The sequence below is a fragment of the Berghia stephanieae genome, chromosome 4 (assembly GCF_034508935.2).
Source record: "Berghia stephanieae isolate SIO BIC M18660-M18661 chromosome 4, UCSD_Bste_1.3, whole genome shotgun sequence".
NCBI lineage: Eukaryota > Metazoa > Mollusca > Gastropoda > Nudibranchia > Aeolidiidae > Berghia > Berghia stephanieae.
Window position 1 is genome coordinate 50,096,693 of NC_088363.1, and position 22,080 is coordinate 50,118,772.

General features: G+C 36.2%; 1 protein-coding gene across 1 annotated transcript in view; it reads right to left on the bottom strand.

Annotated features, from left to right (window-relative positions):
• LOC144970759 (multidrug resistance-associated protein 1-like) overlaps window positions 1–22,080 on the bottom strand; it is a 57,233-nt gene that overhangs the window by 18,691 nt on the left and 16,462 nt on the right. Inside the window, exons 10-20 of the mRNA XM_078910752.1 lie at window positions 21,551–21,682; window positions 20,365–20,553; window positions 18,781–18,937; window positions 16,014–16,141; window positions 13,274–13,385; window positions 12,736–12,805; window positions 11,505–11,631; window positions 9,494–9,670; window positions 5,768–5,935; window positions 3,846–4,038; window positions 1,878–1,974 (exon numbers count right to left, since the gene is read on the bottom strand). Coding sequence (XP_078766878.1) covers window positions 1,878–1,974; window positions 3,846–4,038; window positions 5,768–5,935; window positions 9,494–9,670; window positions 11,505–11,631; window positions 12,736–12,805; window positions 13,274–13,385; window positions 16,014–16,141; window positions 18,781–18,937; window positions 20,365–20,553; window positions 21,551–21,682 — 1,550 coding nt within the window. The remainder of the gene's footprint in view (window positions 1–1,877; window positions 1,975–3,845; window positions 4,039–5,767; window positions 5,936–9,493; window positions 9,671–11,504; window positions 11,632–12,735; window positions 12,806–13,273; window positions 13,386–16,013; window positions 16,142–18,780; window positions 18,938–20,364; window positions 20,554–21,550; window positions 21,683–22,080) is intronic.

Sequence of the window (22,080 nt, forward strand, 5' to 3'; positions counted from 1 at the left end):
AGAGGTGATCTGACCTTTATAATCAAAAGCCATCGATAAAATAGGATTCAATAGTCGTAACGTCACTTCCTTCCTAATGACGCATGGTAACTTAGCAACACTGGCTCTAAACTATCGGAACAATGGCGGACGCCGTATGAAATATTTCTCCGGCGAGCATAAAAGCGTATCCAGTGGAAAAAAAAACCCATAAATTTGATCATGTTTTGACTTTTACACATTCTGATCACAAGATATATGAATAGTTCTAGCCAGCATGAAAAATATAAAGTAATGATTTTTTTTGTTTACAACCAAGATGGCCGCCGTTGCCGGGCGACGTGACATCAGACTATTGAATCGTATTGTTTCAAATGTAGTTTCAATCAAGTGAGAATTGACTCAGTTATATCTAGATGAAAACTGTCAAGTATTAGCATGATAGCAATGATTGCTTTTAAACACTATGGGAAAGCATGGCTCAGCGGTACGGTGTTTGCTTCGTTCATGAGAGGAACCGAGTTCGATCGAGCTGTGTGCCTTGAGCAAGCTACCTCGCCCTAGCTCACTTTGCGGCGCTGCACTACGGCTGACGCTGTATCATTATAGTCTTCCCTTGGAATAGACCCTTAAGACAAATTTCCCCATGAGGATGAATAAATAGAATTTTATTCATTATTTTATTATTTAAATCACATTTCAAATTTATCATATATTTTATTATTCAACTTGATTTTTATTTTAGTTATGTATCTATATTTCAATTATTTAAAAAAATATAGATATCTAATTAGATAGAGAATTAATTGTCTTTGATTTCCATATTTCACATCATAACGGCAGTATTATAAATGTGTCAAGGCAATAGGTGTGTTATACCCGCAATGAGAATTTGTTCTTTTAACAGTTCGCCTCCCAAAACGTCCATCGATTTTTTCCCATCATTAGAAAACCTCCAATTTAAGCTCTGTGTCATAATTTAATCGAATTCTTCATATCATTTTGTCGTCCAATTTATGTCAGCACTGATTGTTGACGCCAATAACGAAGTGCGTGTAAGCTTTGATTTAATTGGGAAATTTATTGACTATAATTGCAGTTTTGTTTATTTATCACAGTTTTCATGTTATTTCTTTTTTATTATTTGTTTGGGTTCCTCCTCTTCGTTGCCTTACTTTTCAGTTTGTTTCATGTTTATTTTGATTCGTCGTTTATTTTTGATTCGTCGTTTATTTTATTTGTTTGATTTTTTTTCTGTTTTTTTTTTTTTTTTTTTGTCTTTTTGATTCATGTTTTTAAAATTTTATCTTGTTTTATTTATTTTCTTTTGTTTCAAATATCACTTACGCTTCTAGTTAAAATCTAACTACAAAGGTATTATATACAAGATTACATGGTAGGTATAGTATTCTTAGACGTGCAAAATGCGCATAACGCTTCCCAAAGCCTTCAGAATAAATCGTTATTCTAACTATTCGATAAGTGGCTGTCCACTAATTTGTCATCAAAATGGCCGATCATCATTTTCTAGAAGTTCTTAAAAGCAATTAAACTCTGATTACACTAATAATATACATGATAGAGATTCAGGATAAATAAATGAGGGGCAGCCTGGTTCAGCAGTACGTTTTTTTTGCTTCGTACCCGAAAGGTACCGAGTTCGAATACCCGCTGCGTTGTGCGGTCTTGAGCAAGTCCCCTCGCTTTTGCTCAGTTTCCGACGCTGCACTGCGGCTGGCGCCAGGGTTATTCCAATCTTTCCTTGGAATAGTCTCTAAAGAAAAATGTCCCCTATGGAATGAATGAAGGTAATTTTATTTATTTACTTTTATTTATTTTTATTTTTTAAGTGAATAAAAGTGAAGATAAACTATGCACAAACAACATCAACAACTCACGTTTGCCTCCGTTTAATCTCATCACCAGATGTCGCACTCTCAGAGCAGCTTGTAATGGCCTCTACGTGTTCTCGAATTGTCTTCTTCATGTTCCGTACTTAATGGTAAAAAAGGGAGAAAGTTTCAACATCTATTCAATGGGCATTAATTGACGTACACATAAAAGCAGGTCTGATTAGCGAACACAATTAAGGGCTCGATTCAACATTGTTGCAATGGACAATATTATACGTTAGTTTGAGAGTATTTTCATTACAACATCCAAGTCATTGGGTTCCCAGATCAGAATAGAAGTTTACGTTGGTTTTAAATCATAGAATTAAATCAGTTATACGTGTTATCAAACAGAAAGAACATAAATTCAATAAGTCTCAAGGTGGCATCCTTATCGCGATGGACTAGAAGTTGAAAATGCAGTTTATAGCCACAAATATGACAGCCGAGGTATATCATTTCTAAACGTCATTCTCTCTCATGTAGTTCCATATCTGAAGCAGACGTCGGAGGTCATCTTCCGCCAAGCTGATCTATCTCTTGCCAATTCTATTAAAGCAGCGCTACCTTTCTCAGCTTCATCTGTCCAAGTTCTTATCCCTTTCAAATACGTTATTCTTTGTCTTCCTCTTATTCTTTTTCCATAGGGTATGATAAATACCATTTCTTACATTGTAAAAAAATTAAAGTTAGTTTTTTACAACATTTCAAATCTGAAAACACTTTTCGGGGTCCGATTCATTGCAACATAATACCCGTTTTGAGACGATAAGTCACATATGTTATGATATTTCAAAATACCCAAGAACTGTTTATTGATCTAGATGCGAGTTCATACGAGTTTCACATTCAAATATTATGATCGTATCACGACGAATTCTTTATCTCGGATCTACGTTGACAAATTATTTTTATTTCCAATATTTTGCAGGAATGCAGTTCTTTAACTCATTCAGCCCTAAAACCGACTATATCCGTGGTTTACCCGGGTTACTTTTACCCCATGCCTATTTATTACTTTTTTATGATACAAATTATAGGCGTAGTGTCAAAGATGCTTTTAGTTTTTACATACTAATGGTAGTTGATTAAAAAATATCTATGTAAATGCTCATTTTTAATACATTTATTTCAATTTTGACTGAGTTAAATAAACAATTCTTTCCTTAATTAAACAGATGTCTTGTGATTTGATTTAAATGGAAAGGTTTTGCGGATTTGCTTTTGGGAGAAAAAAAATATCTAAATTATTTGATACTAAAGTCGTCGATCAAATCACTTGAAAGCATTTTTCCTCGCTTTTTCCGATCATTCTCTTTTCGATTCTTTCAGAGACCGCTCGTTACAAGCCAACTACTTATTTCAGGACCCCTCACTTGCTCATATAAGCCAAGCGATATTAAGCATGGTCGAGGGTTAGATGGGTGACAATGATCGTTAATAATTTGGGTTCCGATGTTGGGCCATTGGATCCACTTTGCACACATTACCTCACTCGACTCGGGAGTGAATGAAAACCTGGCTATAAGCAGTGACGGATATTGTAAGAGTGTTAGTACAAAAGAACGCCCTGACAGGTGACTGTTACTAAATGGAATGGAAATAAGGTTTCAAAAGACCTGCTGTGTAAAAATTTGAAATATTGTGAAGCGCATTAAGGATGGTAAATCCGTGGGAATAGGCGATAGAATTGTACATAATACTTTTTAACCTTCTCCTTACAAACTATAGGAAAATCGTCACATTCGTTACAATACAACCAACATTTTTCTTATTCAAATTTCTCTTGTACATCTTATAATTTAAAGAAAATGAACAGTTTGTTGTAGAGCATGTTTTGATAAAGAATTTTTTTTCGCAAGAGCTTACTGCTAATGTGTTTGCGTGATTTAAAAAATATATTTTTGTGTCAGTTGTGTGTGAAGTTTTGGGGAAAATCCTGAAAATGGCTGGTAAGGAGAGAGTTAATCTTACCTTCATCATCTTGGGAACTCAATTCTTCGTCTGACTCTTTAGTCACTTCTGTCCTCAAGAACTGAGTGAATTGTCCATCTCTCATCGTGAGCTCGAGGTATGTCCCGGTTTCTACAACACGTCCGGACTGCATGAAAACAATCTGATCTACCAAGGGTAACCATTGGATCGCATGTGTGGCCATGATTCGAGTCTGTGGTTTGAGAGAATATTTAAAAAGTGGCTCTTTACATAGCATAATATCCATCCTTTGTTCAAAACGCTTTCCAATAGCTTCCTATTGGATAAGACATACAGTCTGTAAGCTGGTATTTTTTTTTCCACAGATGTAGTCTTGCTATTGGCGTTTTACACCAGAACAGTATTGTAATCTCGAGGAATACACCTCTGTCCTCAAGAACAGTGAATTGACCATATCACATTGTGAGCTATAGGTATGTCCCGATTTCAGCGACGCGTTGGGACAGCATGAATACAATCTGATCTACCAGGGGTAACCATTGGATCACATTTGTGGCCATAATTCGAGCCTGTGATTTGAGAGAATATTTAAAAAGTGACTCTTTACATAAAATAAATGGAGAATATGAGATTTAATTACGATAAGAATGAGGAGAACTAAGTTTGATATGACCTTCTGGGGGAAAATGAAAAATTGCGAAGCGCATCGAGCATGGTAAATCCGGGGAAATACGCTATATAAATGTTTATCTTTTATTTTTGTTATTCTGTTGATTCAATACTCACGATTTTAAACCAATAAAGAAAAAAAATTAGGTCATTAAATTAATGTTGAGTACATTAAAAAGTGAAATCGTTAAATCAATGACAGAGTGAGTGATTACTGATTACACTCACTCGGCTATAATCACGTTTTGGCTGCTTCAGTACATCTCTACACCTACTTCATTAAGACAATCAATGACTGCTATGTTGTTGGGTTTTTTTTTCATTTCGGCTGTATAGTTTGTTGTATTTTTTATTTTATATATTCTGACCTGAATTGAACAACATGGCAAATGAATAAATAAACAACAACATAAACCAAGTAAATAGAAATTGAAATACCATTTGTGGAGTGGATTAACATAAATAAATAAATAATTAAATAAATAAATAATTGAGATTTTATATAGAGCAATGTCCACTAAATGTGCTCAAAGCGCTTTACAAGGGGTCATGGCCAACAGCAACATTTAACATGTAGGACGGGACATGACACCTGTTAGGACAATGGTACGACAACGCTGTTTACGGCCAGGTACTCATTTTACACCCCGAGTGCTATGAAAGAAGTAAAGATTCTTCTCCAAGGAAACAACCGTGTGCCGAGAGAGGCTCGAATCCAGGACCTTCCGTCCCGAAAGCAGATCATTTAAGTTCAATTTCATGGTTTCGTTATGTAAGTTGCAATGCTCTTATTTTTACATCATCCATAATTCCCTTGTAATCGAATATTTATTTGAAACAAGGGGCGCCTTTTTGGACTATATATAACAATTTTACCATGTATGTTGATGATTGTTATGGCCAAATCCTTGTTCGCTCATTCGTAGTGTTGCAATATTAAAGAACATAATATCACCAGTCCAATAATTGCGTCACATTTCACCGGTGTAGTCCTTCAGAGCCATTGGGCCCATGGAGCCGGAGTTTATCCTGGTTTCTATAGCGTGAAACTTACCGCCAAATCTAACAGACTCAACTAACAATCCACTGCTGGGTGTACAGAGCGGTCCAAAAAAAATCTCGACTACATCCGTGATCGGTCTTGGTCCCTTTGCGTTTGAAGCGAGTGCTCGACCAACTGAGCTAACGGGATCCCCATTTCACAGGTGTACTCTGGTACTTTTCTTTTTCCTTTGTCTGGCAATGTTCCAAACTCGCCTATTTAGACATAAGCATTATGTGGAATTGTTTACCTTGCTCTTCAGGAAGCCTCTATCTGACAAGGCACGCTTGAAGATCTGTTTCCCAACAGTGGAGTCCACAGCACTGAGGGGGTCGTCAAGGATGTACACATCGGCGTCTGAGTAAAGAGCTCTGGCTAGATTTACCCTCTGTCTCTGTCCACCACTGAGATTGACGCCCTGCCAGAGAAAGCCAATACTTAACTCACTCAGTTTTGTTCAACGACCACTAACATGCAAAAACTAAAAAACATTAGCTTTGACACTACGCTTATAATTTGTCTCAGAAAAATGTAAAAAATTATAGGCATGGGGTAAAAGTTACCCGGGTAAACTACGGATATAGCCGGTGTTTGGGATGAGTGAGTTAAAACAAATCGGTGTTACTCTAAAAAAAAAAAAGCACAACACATTTTAAATCTATGGCCAGAAAATCGTAAATCAAATATCAATGGATTAAAATGGCCCTCGTTTTGTCAAAATTCTCAAACCTGGAACTTCAAGGAAATTCAAGTTTTGAGAGTCTTTGATTAGATGAGTGTCATTTAAATCGATCGGGTCAACAGTTTTGAAATGTGTAGATTCATAGTACAACAGAAACGTTATTTTATTTGGTTGAATTTTGTGTTTTTGTGGGGGAGGGGGGGATATTTCTTTCAGACATGCCATGAAGCCACATTTATGCTGTATCTGAAAGTCAGTAACTAATTTTAAACGGTTTAATATTGCTTAATAAAATGTCCTTTTCCCCTTTTTAAGTTACTCCTGTATATAAATACGCGCATCTATGAGGTCTAGTGGTATGACACTCGCCTTCAGACCTGAAGGTCCAGGGTTCGAGTCTCGCTCTGAGCGGCATATAGTTAAGTCTTTGGAAAAGGCTCTTAATCATTACCTACTAAGATTACTCTCTAGACGCTGCTGCTCTTTACTCATAATCTCTCACTGTATTCAGTTGTAAAATGAGTACCTGTCGCTAACAGTGTTGTGTCTGTCAGGGAAAAAATGTAGTATCGCCAACAATTATCATATCTTGTCTTATATGTTAAGAGCAGCTGTTGGCTAGGGACCTCTTGTTAAAGCTCTTTGAACAGGTTTAGCGGATATTGAGATATGAATGCTTCAGTGAATATGTAGCCAGGATTTAAACCTCAATGTCTCGTTTCAAATTAAGCAATAAATAATAAATTAATTAATTAATTAATTAATAATAATAATAATAATAATAATAATAATAATAATAATATAATAATAATAATATAATAATATAATGATAATAATAATATATAATAATAATCCTTTCTTTAAAAAATATAGCATTGTGGAGAACATTGTGCTTCTTTGAGTCAATAAAAAAATTGATACGGCACACACCTCTACTGAAAGATTTGAAAAGTAGAAATGTATTTTTTACAGATAGATAAACAGATAACTTGATTTCCTTTTATAATTTAAAGTCAGTTTGAAGGTTCGTTAAGTCAAACAGATATCATAAAAAAATTACCGAAGACACTAACATCTCCTGGCCATACCCTCAACTCTATCTGTCCAGTAGAGTCCTTACTTCCGTTGTGTTGATTTAACGGTGATCAGTGTTATGTAGTAGTGTGTTCTCATTGCGTGTATGTTTATGTATGTGCGTGTGTGTGTGTGTGTGTGTGTGTGTGTGTGTGTGGTGTATAGATAGTATGCGCTTGGCTAAGAAGCTCATAACATTGCCATCCGGAAGTATAACGGACCAACACACAAAACTGTGTGTATCCATGAACGTTTATAGTCGGGTTGATACAGTTCAGTGAGCATTACTCATAAACGCGGATGGCAAAAAACAATAACAAAGACCTGAGTGACGTCATCTTCGAAATATCTATACATGTGTGCGTGTGTGTGTGTTGGAATGTGGTTGCGTGGAAGAAAAAAAGGGGGGGGGGAGGGGAGGGTGTCCATCAAGTAGAGAAATTCCTGAGCAAGGGGGGGGGGGGGGGGGTGTGTTTGCTAGGAACTGTCAGATTGGCATTTTTCAGAAAACCGTGGCATTCATAGTGATATAATTCACTTGATCACATGACGGATTCGGATTTACAGAAATTTTAAACAAGTTTCACAGATTAACAACATCAACTAATATTACTGCTGATATTACTGTCGTTTTTATGCCATCGATGTGATAATTATTGCCCTGGTAAATATTTAGTTAAACGTTTCGGCAAACTGTCAATTGGTTCTGTCTAGCTTCTAGCCCAAACAAACCAAAAGTAGACAGATTCGGGGACTTGATATTATTCGCGTCCGCTTCAGATTTTCATTTCACCTCACATAAGTGAAGTAAAGGGGAGACATTCCGAAAGCTCCTACATCCCCAGTATTCATTCAATTTGTATTTTCACCGTTGATCTTTTGTCAGGCGTTTACTTATTCAATTTGTCATCATATAAAAGCGTTTTAAAAACTCTAGAACAAACCTTGATAGATTTGTGAAAGTTTAAAATTTCCTAATTTGACCATTGTTTTGATTCTCGGCCGCCATATTAATTTGTGAAGTATTGAAGGTAGTGCAAAGCACTCCCAAGTAAATCGTGGTAAAGACTTGCGACTCATTGATATTGATATCTACTGACTGATAAACTAAAATCATGCCGAATAAAGCATGGCAGCGACGACAAGAACATCGATTAAAATGTGCATCTAATCGTAATCAAGCTAATCAAGAAAATGATTCTGGCAATATCGAATGAAAATAGTTCTTTCCCCGCGAAATTGCGGGCTTTTTACTAGTAATAATAATAATAATAATAATAATAATAATAATAATAATAATAATAATAATAATAATAATAATAATAATAATGATACGTTATTGCATCCCAATTTTCAATTCTATTTATTCAACCCCAAGGGGAAATGTGTCTTTATTGTCTATTCCAAGGAAAGACTGGAATAACCCAGGCGTCAGCCGCAGGGCAGCGGCGCAAAGTGATCTAGGGCGAGATAACTTAATCGAGGCCACACAACGAGGCAGGTAGTTGAACTCCGTACCTTTTGGGTACGAAGCAAAAACAGTACCGCTGAGCCACACTGTCCCTTATAAATAATATGTTTCAAATTCCGGTTGATTTGAATAGGCCTTAACATTCTAAACCTCACATACAAATACATACAAATGCACACACACACACTCACACACACACACACACACACACACAGAGAGAGAGAGAGAGAGAGAGAGAGAGAGAGAGAGAGAGAGGAATACAGATTTACACACAGATATATTAAGCCGCTAGAAGCTGTGGACTGTAAAGAGTATTGAACAAACAAGAATGAAAGAGCTTCGAAAAAGAACCCCTTTCAGCCAATACCAATACAATAAAAAGATGTGATATTTTTGCTTTTGTTATTGGATGAAGAAAGAGGGCAGCGTGGCTCAGCGGTACGGTCTTTGCCTCGTATCCAAAAGATTCCGAGTTCGATCACCCACCGCTGTGCTATGTGTCCTTGAGCAAGTCACCCTGCCATAGCTTGATTTGCGACGCTGCACTGCGGCTGACGCCTGGGTTATTCCAGTCTTCCCTTGGAGTAGACCCTAGAGACAAATTTCCATTATTGGATGATTAAAGGGAATTTTATCTTATTTTTTAAAAGGGTTTTGAGCGCGCAAAGTCCGGTATTTGGTATTTTATTCTTTTTTCGAAATTGTTATGAACATGTTTGTCATTACATTTTACAGATACGCACACAGACCTTTTCTCCAATCTCTGTGAGATCTCCCCCGGGCAAGGTCTTCAAGTCAGCATCCAGAACACACGCCTTGAGCACATTTTTGTAACGCCTGCATTGCAATGTGCATCCGAACAGAATATTCTCCTGAAGCGTTGCGTTCTGTATCCAGGCGGATTGGGGTACGTAGGCTGTGGGACCCTGAAAAAAACAAACATGTTTGTGACCTACCGTCTCAAAACGGCTATGTGGTCTTGTGGTATGACACTCGCTTTCGGATCGGAAGGTCCTGGGTTTGAGCCTCGCGATCGGCGCATAGTTGAGTCTTTGGAAAAGGCTCTTTACTCACATTCTCTCACCGTACTCAGCGGAAAATGAGTACCTGGCCGTTAACAGCGTTGTCTTTGTCCGAAAAATTGTAATATCGCCTAACAGGCGTCATGTCCTGTCCTACATTTTAAATGTTGCTGTTGACCAGGGACCCCTTGTAAAGCGCTTTGAGCACATTTAGTGGATATTGCTCTATATAAAGCTCAATTAATTATTATAACACCCCTCTACTCTTCGTCTTAGTAAATAAACCAGTCAAAAATAATAAATAAATGGGAAACTTCTTGAGCTTGACCTTTTATAATATCGAGCAATATCCACTAAGAGTGCTCAAAGCGTTTTACAAGGGGTCTCTGACCAACAGCAACATGCATTATGTAGAACGAGACATGACGCCTATTAGGCGATATTACAATTTTTTTCCGACAGAGACAACTCTGTTAACGGCCAGGTACTCAATTTACGCCTGAGTACAGTGAGAGAATGTGAGTAAAGAGCGCTTTCTAAGGACTCAAATATGCACCGTGAGAAGCTCTATTTTAGAACCTTCCGATCTGAAAGCAAGTGTCATACCATTAGACCACATAGCCACACAACCATAGGTTATACTTTATAAGAAGTTGAGCTTTTATATAGCGCAATAGCCAGTAAACGTGATCAAGGCGCTTTTCAAAGGGTCCCTGACCAACAGCAACACGTAACATGACGCCTGTTAGGCGGTACATTTTTTCCGACAAAGGCAAAGAAAATTAACTCTAAAAACAGTAGAAAGCCAATTTACTCGACCAACGTCGACACTAAGATTATTTTTACTCATTCACCTCACCAGTGCAATGTCTTTTAAGTCTTATGTTTTTTCTTCAATATATTTTGATATGCCTGTGATTCAGTCACCCATCAGTTAATAACCGTTACCTCTCTTGTTATTTAACACTATATTATTCCAATGTAATCGCAGGACCTGCTTATTATTATTATTATTATTATTATTATTATTATTATTATTATTATTATTATTATTATTATTATTATTATTATTATTAATAATAATAATATTATTATTATCATCATCATTATTATCATTTTATTATTATTATTATTATTATTATTATTTTTTTTATTATTATTATTATTATTATTATCATTGTTTATTATTATTATTATTATTATTATTATTATTATTATTATTATTATTATTATTATTATTATTATTATTATTATTATTATTATTATTATTATTATTATTATTTATATTATTATTATTATTATTATTATTATTATTATTATTATTATCATCATCATCATCACTATTATTAATATTATTATTATTACTATTACTATTATAATTATTACTATCATTATTATTATTATTATCATTATTATTATCACCGTCATCATCATCATCAATATTATTATCTTTGTTATTATTTTTATAATATTAAAAATGATCATCATTTTTATGTTTTTATCACTATCATCACCACTATTCTTGTTTTCTTCAGTTACATTATGACTCTTATACCTTTTAATATTACCCATCTACTAGCCGCCTAGTACAACCAAGACAGAAATATCGCTGTCATTTATTTAGATCAATTAAAATTAATTTGATTCTAGTTCGAGTTAAAATCAATTAAAGAAGCAGGGAGTGCTCACTTTGCTCACCGATTAATACATTTCTTGCATTTTCCCTTTTGCCATTTACCTTTATTGTAGCTTCTCCTTGCATCTTATCCATCTCCCCAAGCAAACAAGACAACAGCGATGTCTTTCCCGATCCCACTGACCCGACCACTGCTGTCAAAGATCCTTGGGCAATCTGTAGATTCGGGCTGACAAAAAAAAGGTATTCAATAAATTTAATTTACAATTTCTTAATATATTTAGTAGGCGGGGATGCTAGTTCGGTTGTCAGAGATCAAGAGCTCCACGCATATAGTTCTGACGACAATCAGAATAGGGTTTCTGTCTTATTTTGGCCCCAGACGTGAAACTAAGCTCCAGCGAAAGGGATTTTCTGATGGTGAGCGTTTTTGTTTTTTAAAGTGGATCAAGCAAATGTTTTACGTTGAAGAAATACGGATAAGCTCCAAATTCATGGATTATTTTGCTCGTACTTAGACATTTCATTACATAAGAGAAATATCACCAAACTATTCTTTTCCTACATAATGATGTATATATCTAGATTTGGCATATTTAGCCACAGTGTTTTAAGATTGATTGCACATTCCTCTACCGCTGTTAAGAGCATCAACAATGTAGGATAACATTGGGATGTACAATTGAGTGCTATAAAATGCGAGACTATCAATACGTAAAGCACCGTGTTTTATACGAATATGAAGGATGAGAAAGCAACATGATGCCGATGAGCAGTTTTCATCTTTTTTTTATCCCTTTATTCATCCTATAGGGGAAATTTGTCTCTAGGGTCTATTCAAAGGGAAGACTGGAATAACCCAGGCGTCAGCCGCAGTGCAGCGCCGCGTTTGAGCTAGGGCGAAATTACTTGCCCAAGGCCACTCAGCGCGATGGCGGGTGATCGAACTTGGTACCTTTCGGGTACGAAGCAAAGACCGACCGCAGAGCCATACTGCCCCCCAGATAGGACATTCTTTTGAGCATTTTCCTATCTGTCAAAACATTTTTTTCTGCACTCAAGACCTAGAAACATGCATAAATCAATATTGAATTCTATTGCCTCTCTACCTTACCCCGGGCCTCAGAGGTTTTATGTTTTGTTGTCGTTCTTTTTTAAAAAATATGTGTCCTTTTATTTTCTTTTTTTTTGTTTGTTTGTTTTTCTTTTCTTTTTTTTTTCTTTTTTTTTCTTCTTTTTCTTTAGGGGGGGGGGTGTATTTGTTTTGTTTGTTTTTTTTCTAAAAGATGAGGGTTATTTAAAACATAATTGGCAAAAAGCTGTTTTAATTTACCATTGTAATCGGAAGTAATCCCTCTGATCCCAAGCAAATACACCTTTCTCTATGTAGGCAGCGACGTGATCTGAAATAATAGATATTTATATTATTAAAAAAGAATTGTATAACTTTTTAAAGACATTTTAAGATAAGGATAATGATAAATGATAAATAATGAATTTATATAGCGCCTAAACATCTACATTGGTCGTTCTCTGCGCTCAGACCGGGATTTGAACCCTGTTACCTTTTGGGCCAAAGGCGAGGGTGATACCACTAAACCACATCGCCGCAAATGTATTATCTATGAATAAGACAATTTACAAAAAAAGGAATCACAAAATACTCATTACATTGAAATAACTAATAGAAATTACTTTATTCATCAACTTTTCATAATAGATCACGAGGGAATTTTTATCTTGACACGCTACCAGACTTTAATCAACCATTCTAAATTCACATTTCCAGGCCCAGGACATTGTGACATGATATTGTTTTAATACGGCGAGTCCCACTTATTAACACAAATATTCTATATCTTGCTCCATACCACTTTGCGTTGCAGCATCTTTCTTGGTATAACCATTCATATTGTTTTCCTCTTTCTTGTCCAACTCTTTCTCATTCAAGAACTCGTGTATCCTCCTTAAGGCAACAACAGCCTGAAATATTACATCATGTCATAAAACTGTCAACAATTTCAAAGTAATTAATGATTAATCAGTTCCAGAGATAACACGCAGATTTGCATATGCACCAGTTAAACTAATACACTCGCATGTGAAAGTGTCAGGGAAAGCTTTGTAACATGCAATTTACCTAAGGCAACTTAAGCTGTGAATCATAGACAATAACAAAGGAAGATGAAAAGAGAATAAATGCATATGAAATGAAGTGTTACATAAGGGTCCCAAGAATCCCATGAACAGCCAAGACATCGAACATCTGCCTGTTGGAGAGAATAGGGCTGAAATACAGCCAATTCATGTCAACCATCAAGAGACAATGAAACTGTCATAATTTGTCCATACCAAAACGATTTTTCAATCGAAACGCTCTGGGTGGACGGTACCTGCGAGTGCAAGCAGAGCAGCAGTAAGCCAAAGTAAGGTGGTCTGAAGACATTACAGACTGGATGAGAACTGTCAGAAGCAGGAGGCATGGCCCAGTTAACTGTGTGGGAGTCCATGTCCAGCAAAGATCTGCCTTAAAGGAGGAGAAATATTAATTCATATGTGTGTGTGTGTGTGTGTGTGTGTGTGTGTGTCTATGTGTGTTTAAAAGACAGATTTCATCTTTCTCTTCGGCCACTATTATTTGTGATAGTGATATCAATTTAAACTTATATTGCTAAAAGTTAAGATACCTTTTTCTCCCTCATTCTCTCTCTCTCTCTCTCTCTCTCTCTCTCTCTCTCTCTCTCTCTCCCTCTCTCTCTCTCTCTGTCTCTGTCTCTGTCTCTTTCTCTCTCCCTCTCTCTCTCTCTTTCTTTCTCTGTCTCTATCTCTTTCTCTCTCTCCCCTCTCTCTCTCTCTCTCTCTCTCTCTCTCTCTCTCTATATATATATATATATATATATATATATATATATATATATATACATCTTTTTCTCTGTCTCCATGAATGTGTGTTTTATTGGGGGGGGGGAAGGGTGGGCCTGGGTGTACGTGTGGGCCTCTCTCTCTCTCTCTCTCTCTCTCTCTCTCTCTCTCTCTGTTGCTATTTCTCTCTGTCTTTCTCTCTTTCTTTTTCTCTCCCGTTCTCTCTCTCTCTCTCTCTCTCTCTCTCTCTCTCTCTCTCTCTCTCTCTCTCTCTCTTTCTTTTTCATTCTTTGTTTCTGTTTCTCTCTTTCTTTTTCTCTGTGTGTATTTGTATTTGACCTGTCCACATAAATTACAAAAATACATACATTATTTATGTTTTCTTAATTTTTATCAATCACTATTTACTAATGGGTTAATATACCAAATAAATCGGTCATCCTCAGCATTGTTGATAAAAATGTAATGTAAAACTACTCTTAAGGCTATCGTTTATTTTTTCCTCATTATTTTTTTTGTTCCTTTTCGAGCTTCAAATGCAACTATAATACAATAGGACTGTTTTAACCTGTTTTAATTTATTCTTAACGAATTTTTAGAATCTTTTGTCCTTCCATAAATTTGACAATATTATGAGTTTTGGCTCGAATTACCCTGAGTAAGACGAATAATCCTATTATAATGATGTATAATGAAACCATCCCCCAGGGCACAGTTAACAAGCAAATAATTTTTAATTGACGTTATGTTAAAATAGTCCGTATTTTAGTCAGAAAACTCGTCCTTGAAATATCTAATGATTAGAATTTCCATCACCTTGTCAAAAACTCTCCAACTTGGACTTTATGAAGTCTCAGGTCTGAGCATTTCTGCCAAGTAAGGATAATTTAAATCGATCAAAATATGAAGTACGAGTTTTATGGCCAAATTGTGAGAGAAAAAAACTTTTTTTTTTTTCAGAATACGATAAAGATCTGTACAATTACGTATGAAAGGTGCCAGACAAAGCAAACAAGAAAAATACAAGGTAAAAAAGCCATCCAAAAATAAATGTACCTCGACTGGAAATTGAACTTCAGACCTTCTGATTACCGGTCAGACGTGCAGTTGAGGTAGACCGATTTTTTGAGATATTTTTTTCTTGTATTTTTCGTTCTTGCTTTGTCTGGCATCTTTCATACACATTTGTTCAGATCTTTATCTTACACTGGTGTATTCTCCCTAGTTTCTTAATTTGATATGTTCAGAGTACGGCAGTGTTGGGTTTCATTAAAGTAAAATATGATATTTCATTCATGTCAAATTAACATGGAATTATCAATGAGTTTCTTTCTGTTGATTTCCAACCCATTAGATAATATAAAATAATTATGAAAAGTTAACAATTATGATCGTGATAAAATAAAGCTACCGAGTTTCAGATCTGCTTATCTTACATGTAAATAGTTACTTTAAAAAACTCAAATCATGATTGTTTTAATGAACATACTTTGAATGACATGGAATAGGATGGACGATTTTTATGTGATATCAAACAATATACATTGGTAGTATGCATTTGGAATATACCTCTTTCCTTATTTAAACAATTCCCCTTTGACCTACGTTATTCTTGAGTGCTTAAAATGTAATTCTAGATTTTTTTTTACTGTCCCATTTCCTTCCTTTTTTAGATACGCCGATATGACCTGTGTTGCAAACGATGTAAAGCCCTTAAAAGCAAACACACAAACAAACAAACAAACAAACCTGAGATGTGAAATTAACACATTCCGGAATAAACGCAACGGGGAACTGTAGAATGTTGAACAATGCCAGTGTAATGAAGGCAATTTGAGCCGTGAGTACAGATGTCGGCGACATGAGGATGAATGTACCTGGAATTGGAAAGTGACAAACAATAACATGTTTCATTAAGGGCTTGTTTTCGTTATTGAATACGGTTCGGTAGTGTAATGATGTAAGGCATATCAGGAAAAGAAATTCTAAGATGGAGTTCTGCAAACTGAGTGCACTCAATTACCTCTACAGTTCGTCCAGTCCTCCATTTGATCTTTATCTCAGTCCGTCTCTTATTTCATCATAGCAAAGTGAGTGCAACTCACTCGTTTTTAGTTGCCGAAGCAAACAGGAACCGAACGCGACCGTTTTATCTCGGAATAAAAATTTCTTTCAATTTTCTACCAACAAAGTGAAACAACACACGGAGATCCTTTGTTATTGTTTTTAGAACACCTTTGCATGATCAGTTCTTTCTAAATAAAAGCTGTACATTCCCGAAAAATGGATTTTTTTTCTATACAATCGCTCCGCTTAATCGCACACCATTTCCGCTTAATCGGTACACCTTGATTGGAGTGACAACGAATGGCCACATGAAATCAACGATGCTGTTCGCGTTCCACACACCTTTCGGCCAAAGCATTCGATCAACTCGTAACAATGGACAACAATATACCCATCAACTGTGAACTGACATCTCAGGAACCACTGGACTCCGTTCAGCCAAACAAAAGACAATGCCTAGATAATGAAGATGAGGATGAGTCATCGGAATTTGACACACCACCCATGACAAACACTGAAAATCTTGACATGGTAGATAAACTTCATCCAAGAAGAAAACTTTACAGATGATCTATAATTGGCGAGATTTGAGACAAAGGTTTATCAACAGATTGCACAGAATAGAAATCAATCACCGCTATTCGATCACTGACAATAATGTCACATTTTGTTGTCGATAAAACATGAAAAAGAAAAGATTAAAAAGAAGGAAAAAAATAAAGAAGAAAAAATAAATAAACAAAAAAAAAACAAACAACCCAGTATAAATAAATAAATGACAAACATTCTTTTGAGGTCATGTCTAGAATGTGACGGTCCCAAACCCGTTGAAAACTCAGAAGTGAAGATCCTACATGAATTGCACAAGAAAGCTGATGCTTAGATGCTATTTTTAGCTTCTTCGCTTAATCGACACACTATCCTGAACTCCCGAAGGTGTGCGATTAAGCGGAGTCGACTGTACTTCCGGATGGCAATGTTGTGAGCTTCTTAGCCAAGCGCACATGCACTCTATCTATATTAGTAAATAGTAAATAATGAATTTATATAGCGCCTAAACATCCACGTTAATCGTGCTCAGCGGCGCTTTACATAATTAAAATAAATAAATAAATATTTTTTTTAATACCGACACTACATAATAAGCATGGATACAAAAACAAAATCTAAGCAACATCTATTTCATAAAAAAATAAGCCTCACGGAACAACTTAGTCTTCAGACATTTCCTGAAAGATGATACATTTTTACAGGACTTTGTCCGAGGATTGAGTGCGTTCCATAGGCGAGGAGCTATGGATGAAAAGGCTTTTTTTTTACCGAAAGTGGATTTTGAGGTGGTAACCTTTAGAAGTTGGGACTGAGATGATCTTAATCAGTTCCTGCAAATATTCAGGTGCCAATCCATCCAGACATCTAAAAACATAGCACAATATCTTAAATAAAAACTAACATGTCCTTTCATTTTGAGTCTAAATTCAGTTTTTGGTGTCCTGTCCATCCCGATATATATATCGATGGTCGGCAGATCAAACATCTCAAGTCCCGGTTTTCACAACAGGTGAATCAAACATCTCAAGTCCCGGTTTTCACAACAGGTGAATCAAACATCTCAAGTCCCGATTGTCACAACAGGTGAATCAAACATCTCAAGTGCCGATTTTCACAACAGGTGAATCAAACATCTCAAGTCCCGGTTTTCACAACAGGTGAATCAAACATCTCAAGTCCCGATTTTCACAACAGGTGAATAAAACATCTCAAGTCCCGATTTTCACAACAGGTGAATCAAACATCTCAAGTCCCGATTTTCACAACAGGTGAATCAAACATCTCAAGTCCCGGTTTTCACAACAGGTGAATCAAACATCTCAAGTCCCGATTTTCACAACAGGTGAATCAAACACCTCAAGTCCCGGTTTTCACAACAGGTGAATCAAACATCTCAAGTCCCGATTTTCACAACAGGTGAATCAAACATCTCAAGTCCCGATTTTCACAACAGGTGAATCAAACATCTCAAGTCCCGATTTTCACAACAGGTGAATCAAACATCTCAAGTCCCGATTTTCACAACAGGTGAATCAAACATCTCAAGTCCCGATTTTCACAACAGGTGAATCAAACATCTGAAGTCACGATTTTCACAACAGGTGAATCAAACATGTTGGGCGGATCGTACTTTTGAAAAATAAAAAAATGGTCCGAAAAGCGCGTATGTAGATTTCCGAGTTTTGATCCGCCGATCGTGAAAATCCAAACATCAGAGTTTTGATCCGCCGAACGTGAAAGTCCAGACATCAGAGGATTTATCCACCGACCACCGACATATTGCCATTTTGAGACGGTGGGTCATTTGTAAAAAAATTCGTATCTTTAAAAAAAATCCGACACTTCCTTAAATGCTTCCTTCGACAGCACATTGTATTAAGCAAGTCAGTATACGTACCAAAGGAAACCAAAGAGACTAGGTACGGAGCACAAGTCCACATGAAAGTACCCCCAGCACTCAACCATGCAAGCTTTGCGAGGACGTTTACTTCCCTTTGCCGGATGGCCTTGACCTTGTTGCCAAAGACATCCTCCCATGCGTACAGCTTCAGAACCTTTTAAAACGTAGAATAATTTATGAAATAAGATCAAACTCTGAAATGTGACCAATCGTCCCAAATCGGTATTATATCGGAGTGACCATGATGATTAAAATTGAATTCAAAGTTTAACTCATAAAAGAGAGTATATATATATATATAATATATATATATATATATATATATATAAAATATATATATATATGTATGTATATATATATATATTTTATATATATATATATATATATATATATATATATATATATATCGTTTTTGTGTTTGTTATTTTTTAAATTCTATTGTTTTTAGTTGTTATTTTTACTTTTTGTTTATTTATTTTGTCTCTCATTATCCTTTTAAAATGTTTTCCCCATTGTTCTATTTCATATAGAACATTTAAGGTTGAATAATTGGATGATTATTTCATGAGAAAAATGAACTTGGATATGAGGCGGTGACTTTTGAACCCAGTTAGCTGGAAAATGAGATAATACTCTCTTTCAATCTATAGATAGAATGCGCTTGGCCAAGGAGTTCACAACATTGCCATCCGGAAGTATAACCGACCAACACACAAACTCTGTGTAACCATGAACTTTTATAGTCAGGTTAATACAGTTTAGTGAGAACAACTCACAAACGCGGATGGCAAAAACAATAACAAAGGCCTGAGTGACGTCATCTGCATACTATCTATATATAATGTGCGCTTGTCTAAGAAACTCACAACATTGCCATCCGGAAGTGCACGAAACAACACACAAAACTTTGTGTAACCTTGAGCATATATAGTCTGGTTAATACAGTTTTGTGAGAATTACTCATAAACGTGAATGACAAAAAAATAACAATGACCCGAGTGACGTCATCTTCGATCTATCTATAAGACAAAGAGGGCAAGTAATTTTCTCTATAACTTAGTTAAACGAATTTGACGTCACCCAGCTCTTTGTTGTTGTTTTTAATCAGCCATTTTTCTGATTAACTCTCACTAAATTCTATCTGTCAGACTATAGATAGAATGAAGTTGACGTCACTATGGGCTTTGTTATTGCTTTTCGCCATCTACGTTTATGAGTAATTATCACTAAACTTTATTATCCAGTCGATAAAAGTTCATGGTTACACAAAGTTTTGTGTGTTGATCCGTGATACTTCCGGATGACAATGTTGTGATACATTGTTTTATATATGTGCAGGTCTGGCATCCGAACCATTTATGGGCCTAGTTTAACATTGGTGTAATGTACAATATTTTGCGTCATTTTTGGAGATTTCCATCACAACAATGAGCCCATAAGGAAATCGGGTTATCAGACCTGCAAACATGTATACGTCGATCTGTTGAGTATGTCGCCTAACTCTTCCTATACATGTAAATAAAAATTAAGAGATATTAATCGAGAGATGATTTTAATGACAAAATAACATATACTTCTTACCTTTATCCCAGCAAGCACCTCTCCAAGCAATTTGATTCTTTTGTCTTTCCACATCAAATTAACCCTTTGTAGTCGTTGCTGCTGGTAGGCCAGTAAAGCGTTGACGGGGATCAGAAGCAATAGAAGCCCTACACCCGCCAGCACTGGGATACCCATTGTGTTCCATAGTAAAAATACAGCCAAACTAATCTGTAACAAACGGAGAGAAAGATAAAGGGAGTAATAAATAAATGTGACTCATATATATTATAAGGGAACGACATATAACAAAAGACGATTCGGCCTTTGACCTTTTTCAAAACCATCTTATTGGCTCATTTAGGTACCTCTTGTTTCTGTAACAAACATAGAATTGATGGTTCCTCCTTGCCCTCTTGTTGCTATGACTGTCAAGCTATTGACATGGAGGCCTTTTTCTATTTATATCTTATAGTATGAGTCTCGAGTCATTCAATCAACATAAAGGTCATATATTTTTGACAATTATGTCAGTTATCGTTCATCGTATTAAAACTAAACGAATAAACATTTCATTAGTTTGTTTTTTTCCACTAAAATTTAAAATAAAGTATATTTTGCCCCGGAAGTCAACCGATGACCGTGATCCAAAGACCCATAGCCATAATGTACCGACATGCCTATCACCCGAAGCAAACAACCCACACAGATCCTGATCATCACTCACAAATTTAACACAGATGATTGAAAACAAAATGCAGTGCGATGCTATTCTTTTATCATTGTGTCAAAATAATGTTAGTAAGTAAAAGTATCTTTCGAATAAAAATCTTTTAAGATGCGCTTTGAATGTTTCTATTGTTTGCTTTGCTCTGATCTGCCTGGGCAGAGAGTTCCAGACCTCTTGGCCAAAAAAATTCGAAAGAGCGATTACTGAAAGTTTTGGGATTTTTCTATCGTGCGATTAACAATGTGGTGTCGCTGGAGCTCCTGAAGAGGCAAGAATTTGACTTCTTTTTAACCAGGTCCCAAAAGATAAGGGGGGGGGGGGGGGCAAGGCCATTTTAGCATTTAGGAATGGAGTCAGGAAAATCACGACTGCAACAGGGATAAACAGCAAACTCTTTTCTTCGGCAAACGATTGTTCTATTATTGAGCCATCAGAAGCCTCTCCCTTCTCCGTTGGATGTTTAAGGTCTAGAGAAAGAATACCAAGTTTGATTCTGACCTGATAGGGAATTGACCAAATCATCCACGTATAACTCATCATTTCCATGACCCTCTGGGCATCCACTGACATCAAGTTGACTACCTCCCCTGAGGATCTAGATTGTCTTCCACTGTTGCTCAGACGTAAAGACTTTTAACCAAAAACATACAAAAACAATATTAGGAGTAGTAAAGAGTTTATTGTTTACAAATTGTTGGGAATTGTATATCTATCTATAGTGACAGAAAACTTCCAGGATTCGTGTGTGTGTGTGAGAGAGAGAGAGAGAGAGAGAGAGAGAGAGAGAGAGAGAGAGAGAGAGAGACGATGGTTGATATCAAATGAGATAAGAAAAGATAAAGTCACAATATTCATTCTCAGTGGGGAAAAGGCCGTGATAACCAGGCGTTAGCCGCAGTGCACCGCACTAGTGAGCAATATAGGAAACGTTTATGGCTCAAGCAAGTAAGAAAACGAAATTCTGAGAGGTTTGAACCCAGTTCCCTCGATGGAATTGCAATGCCACGTCCATTCCACCTTTTGTGGAA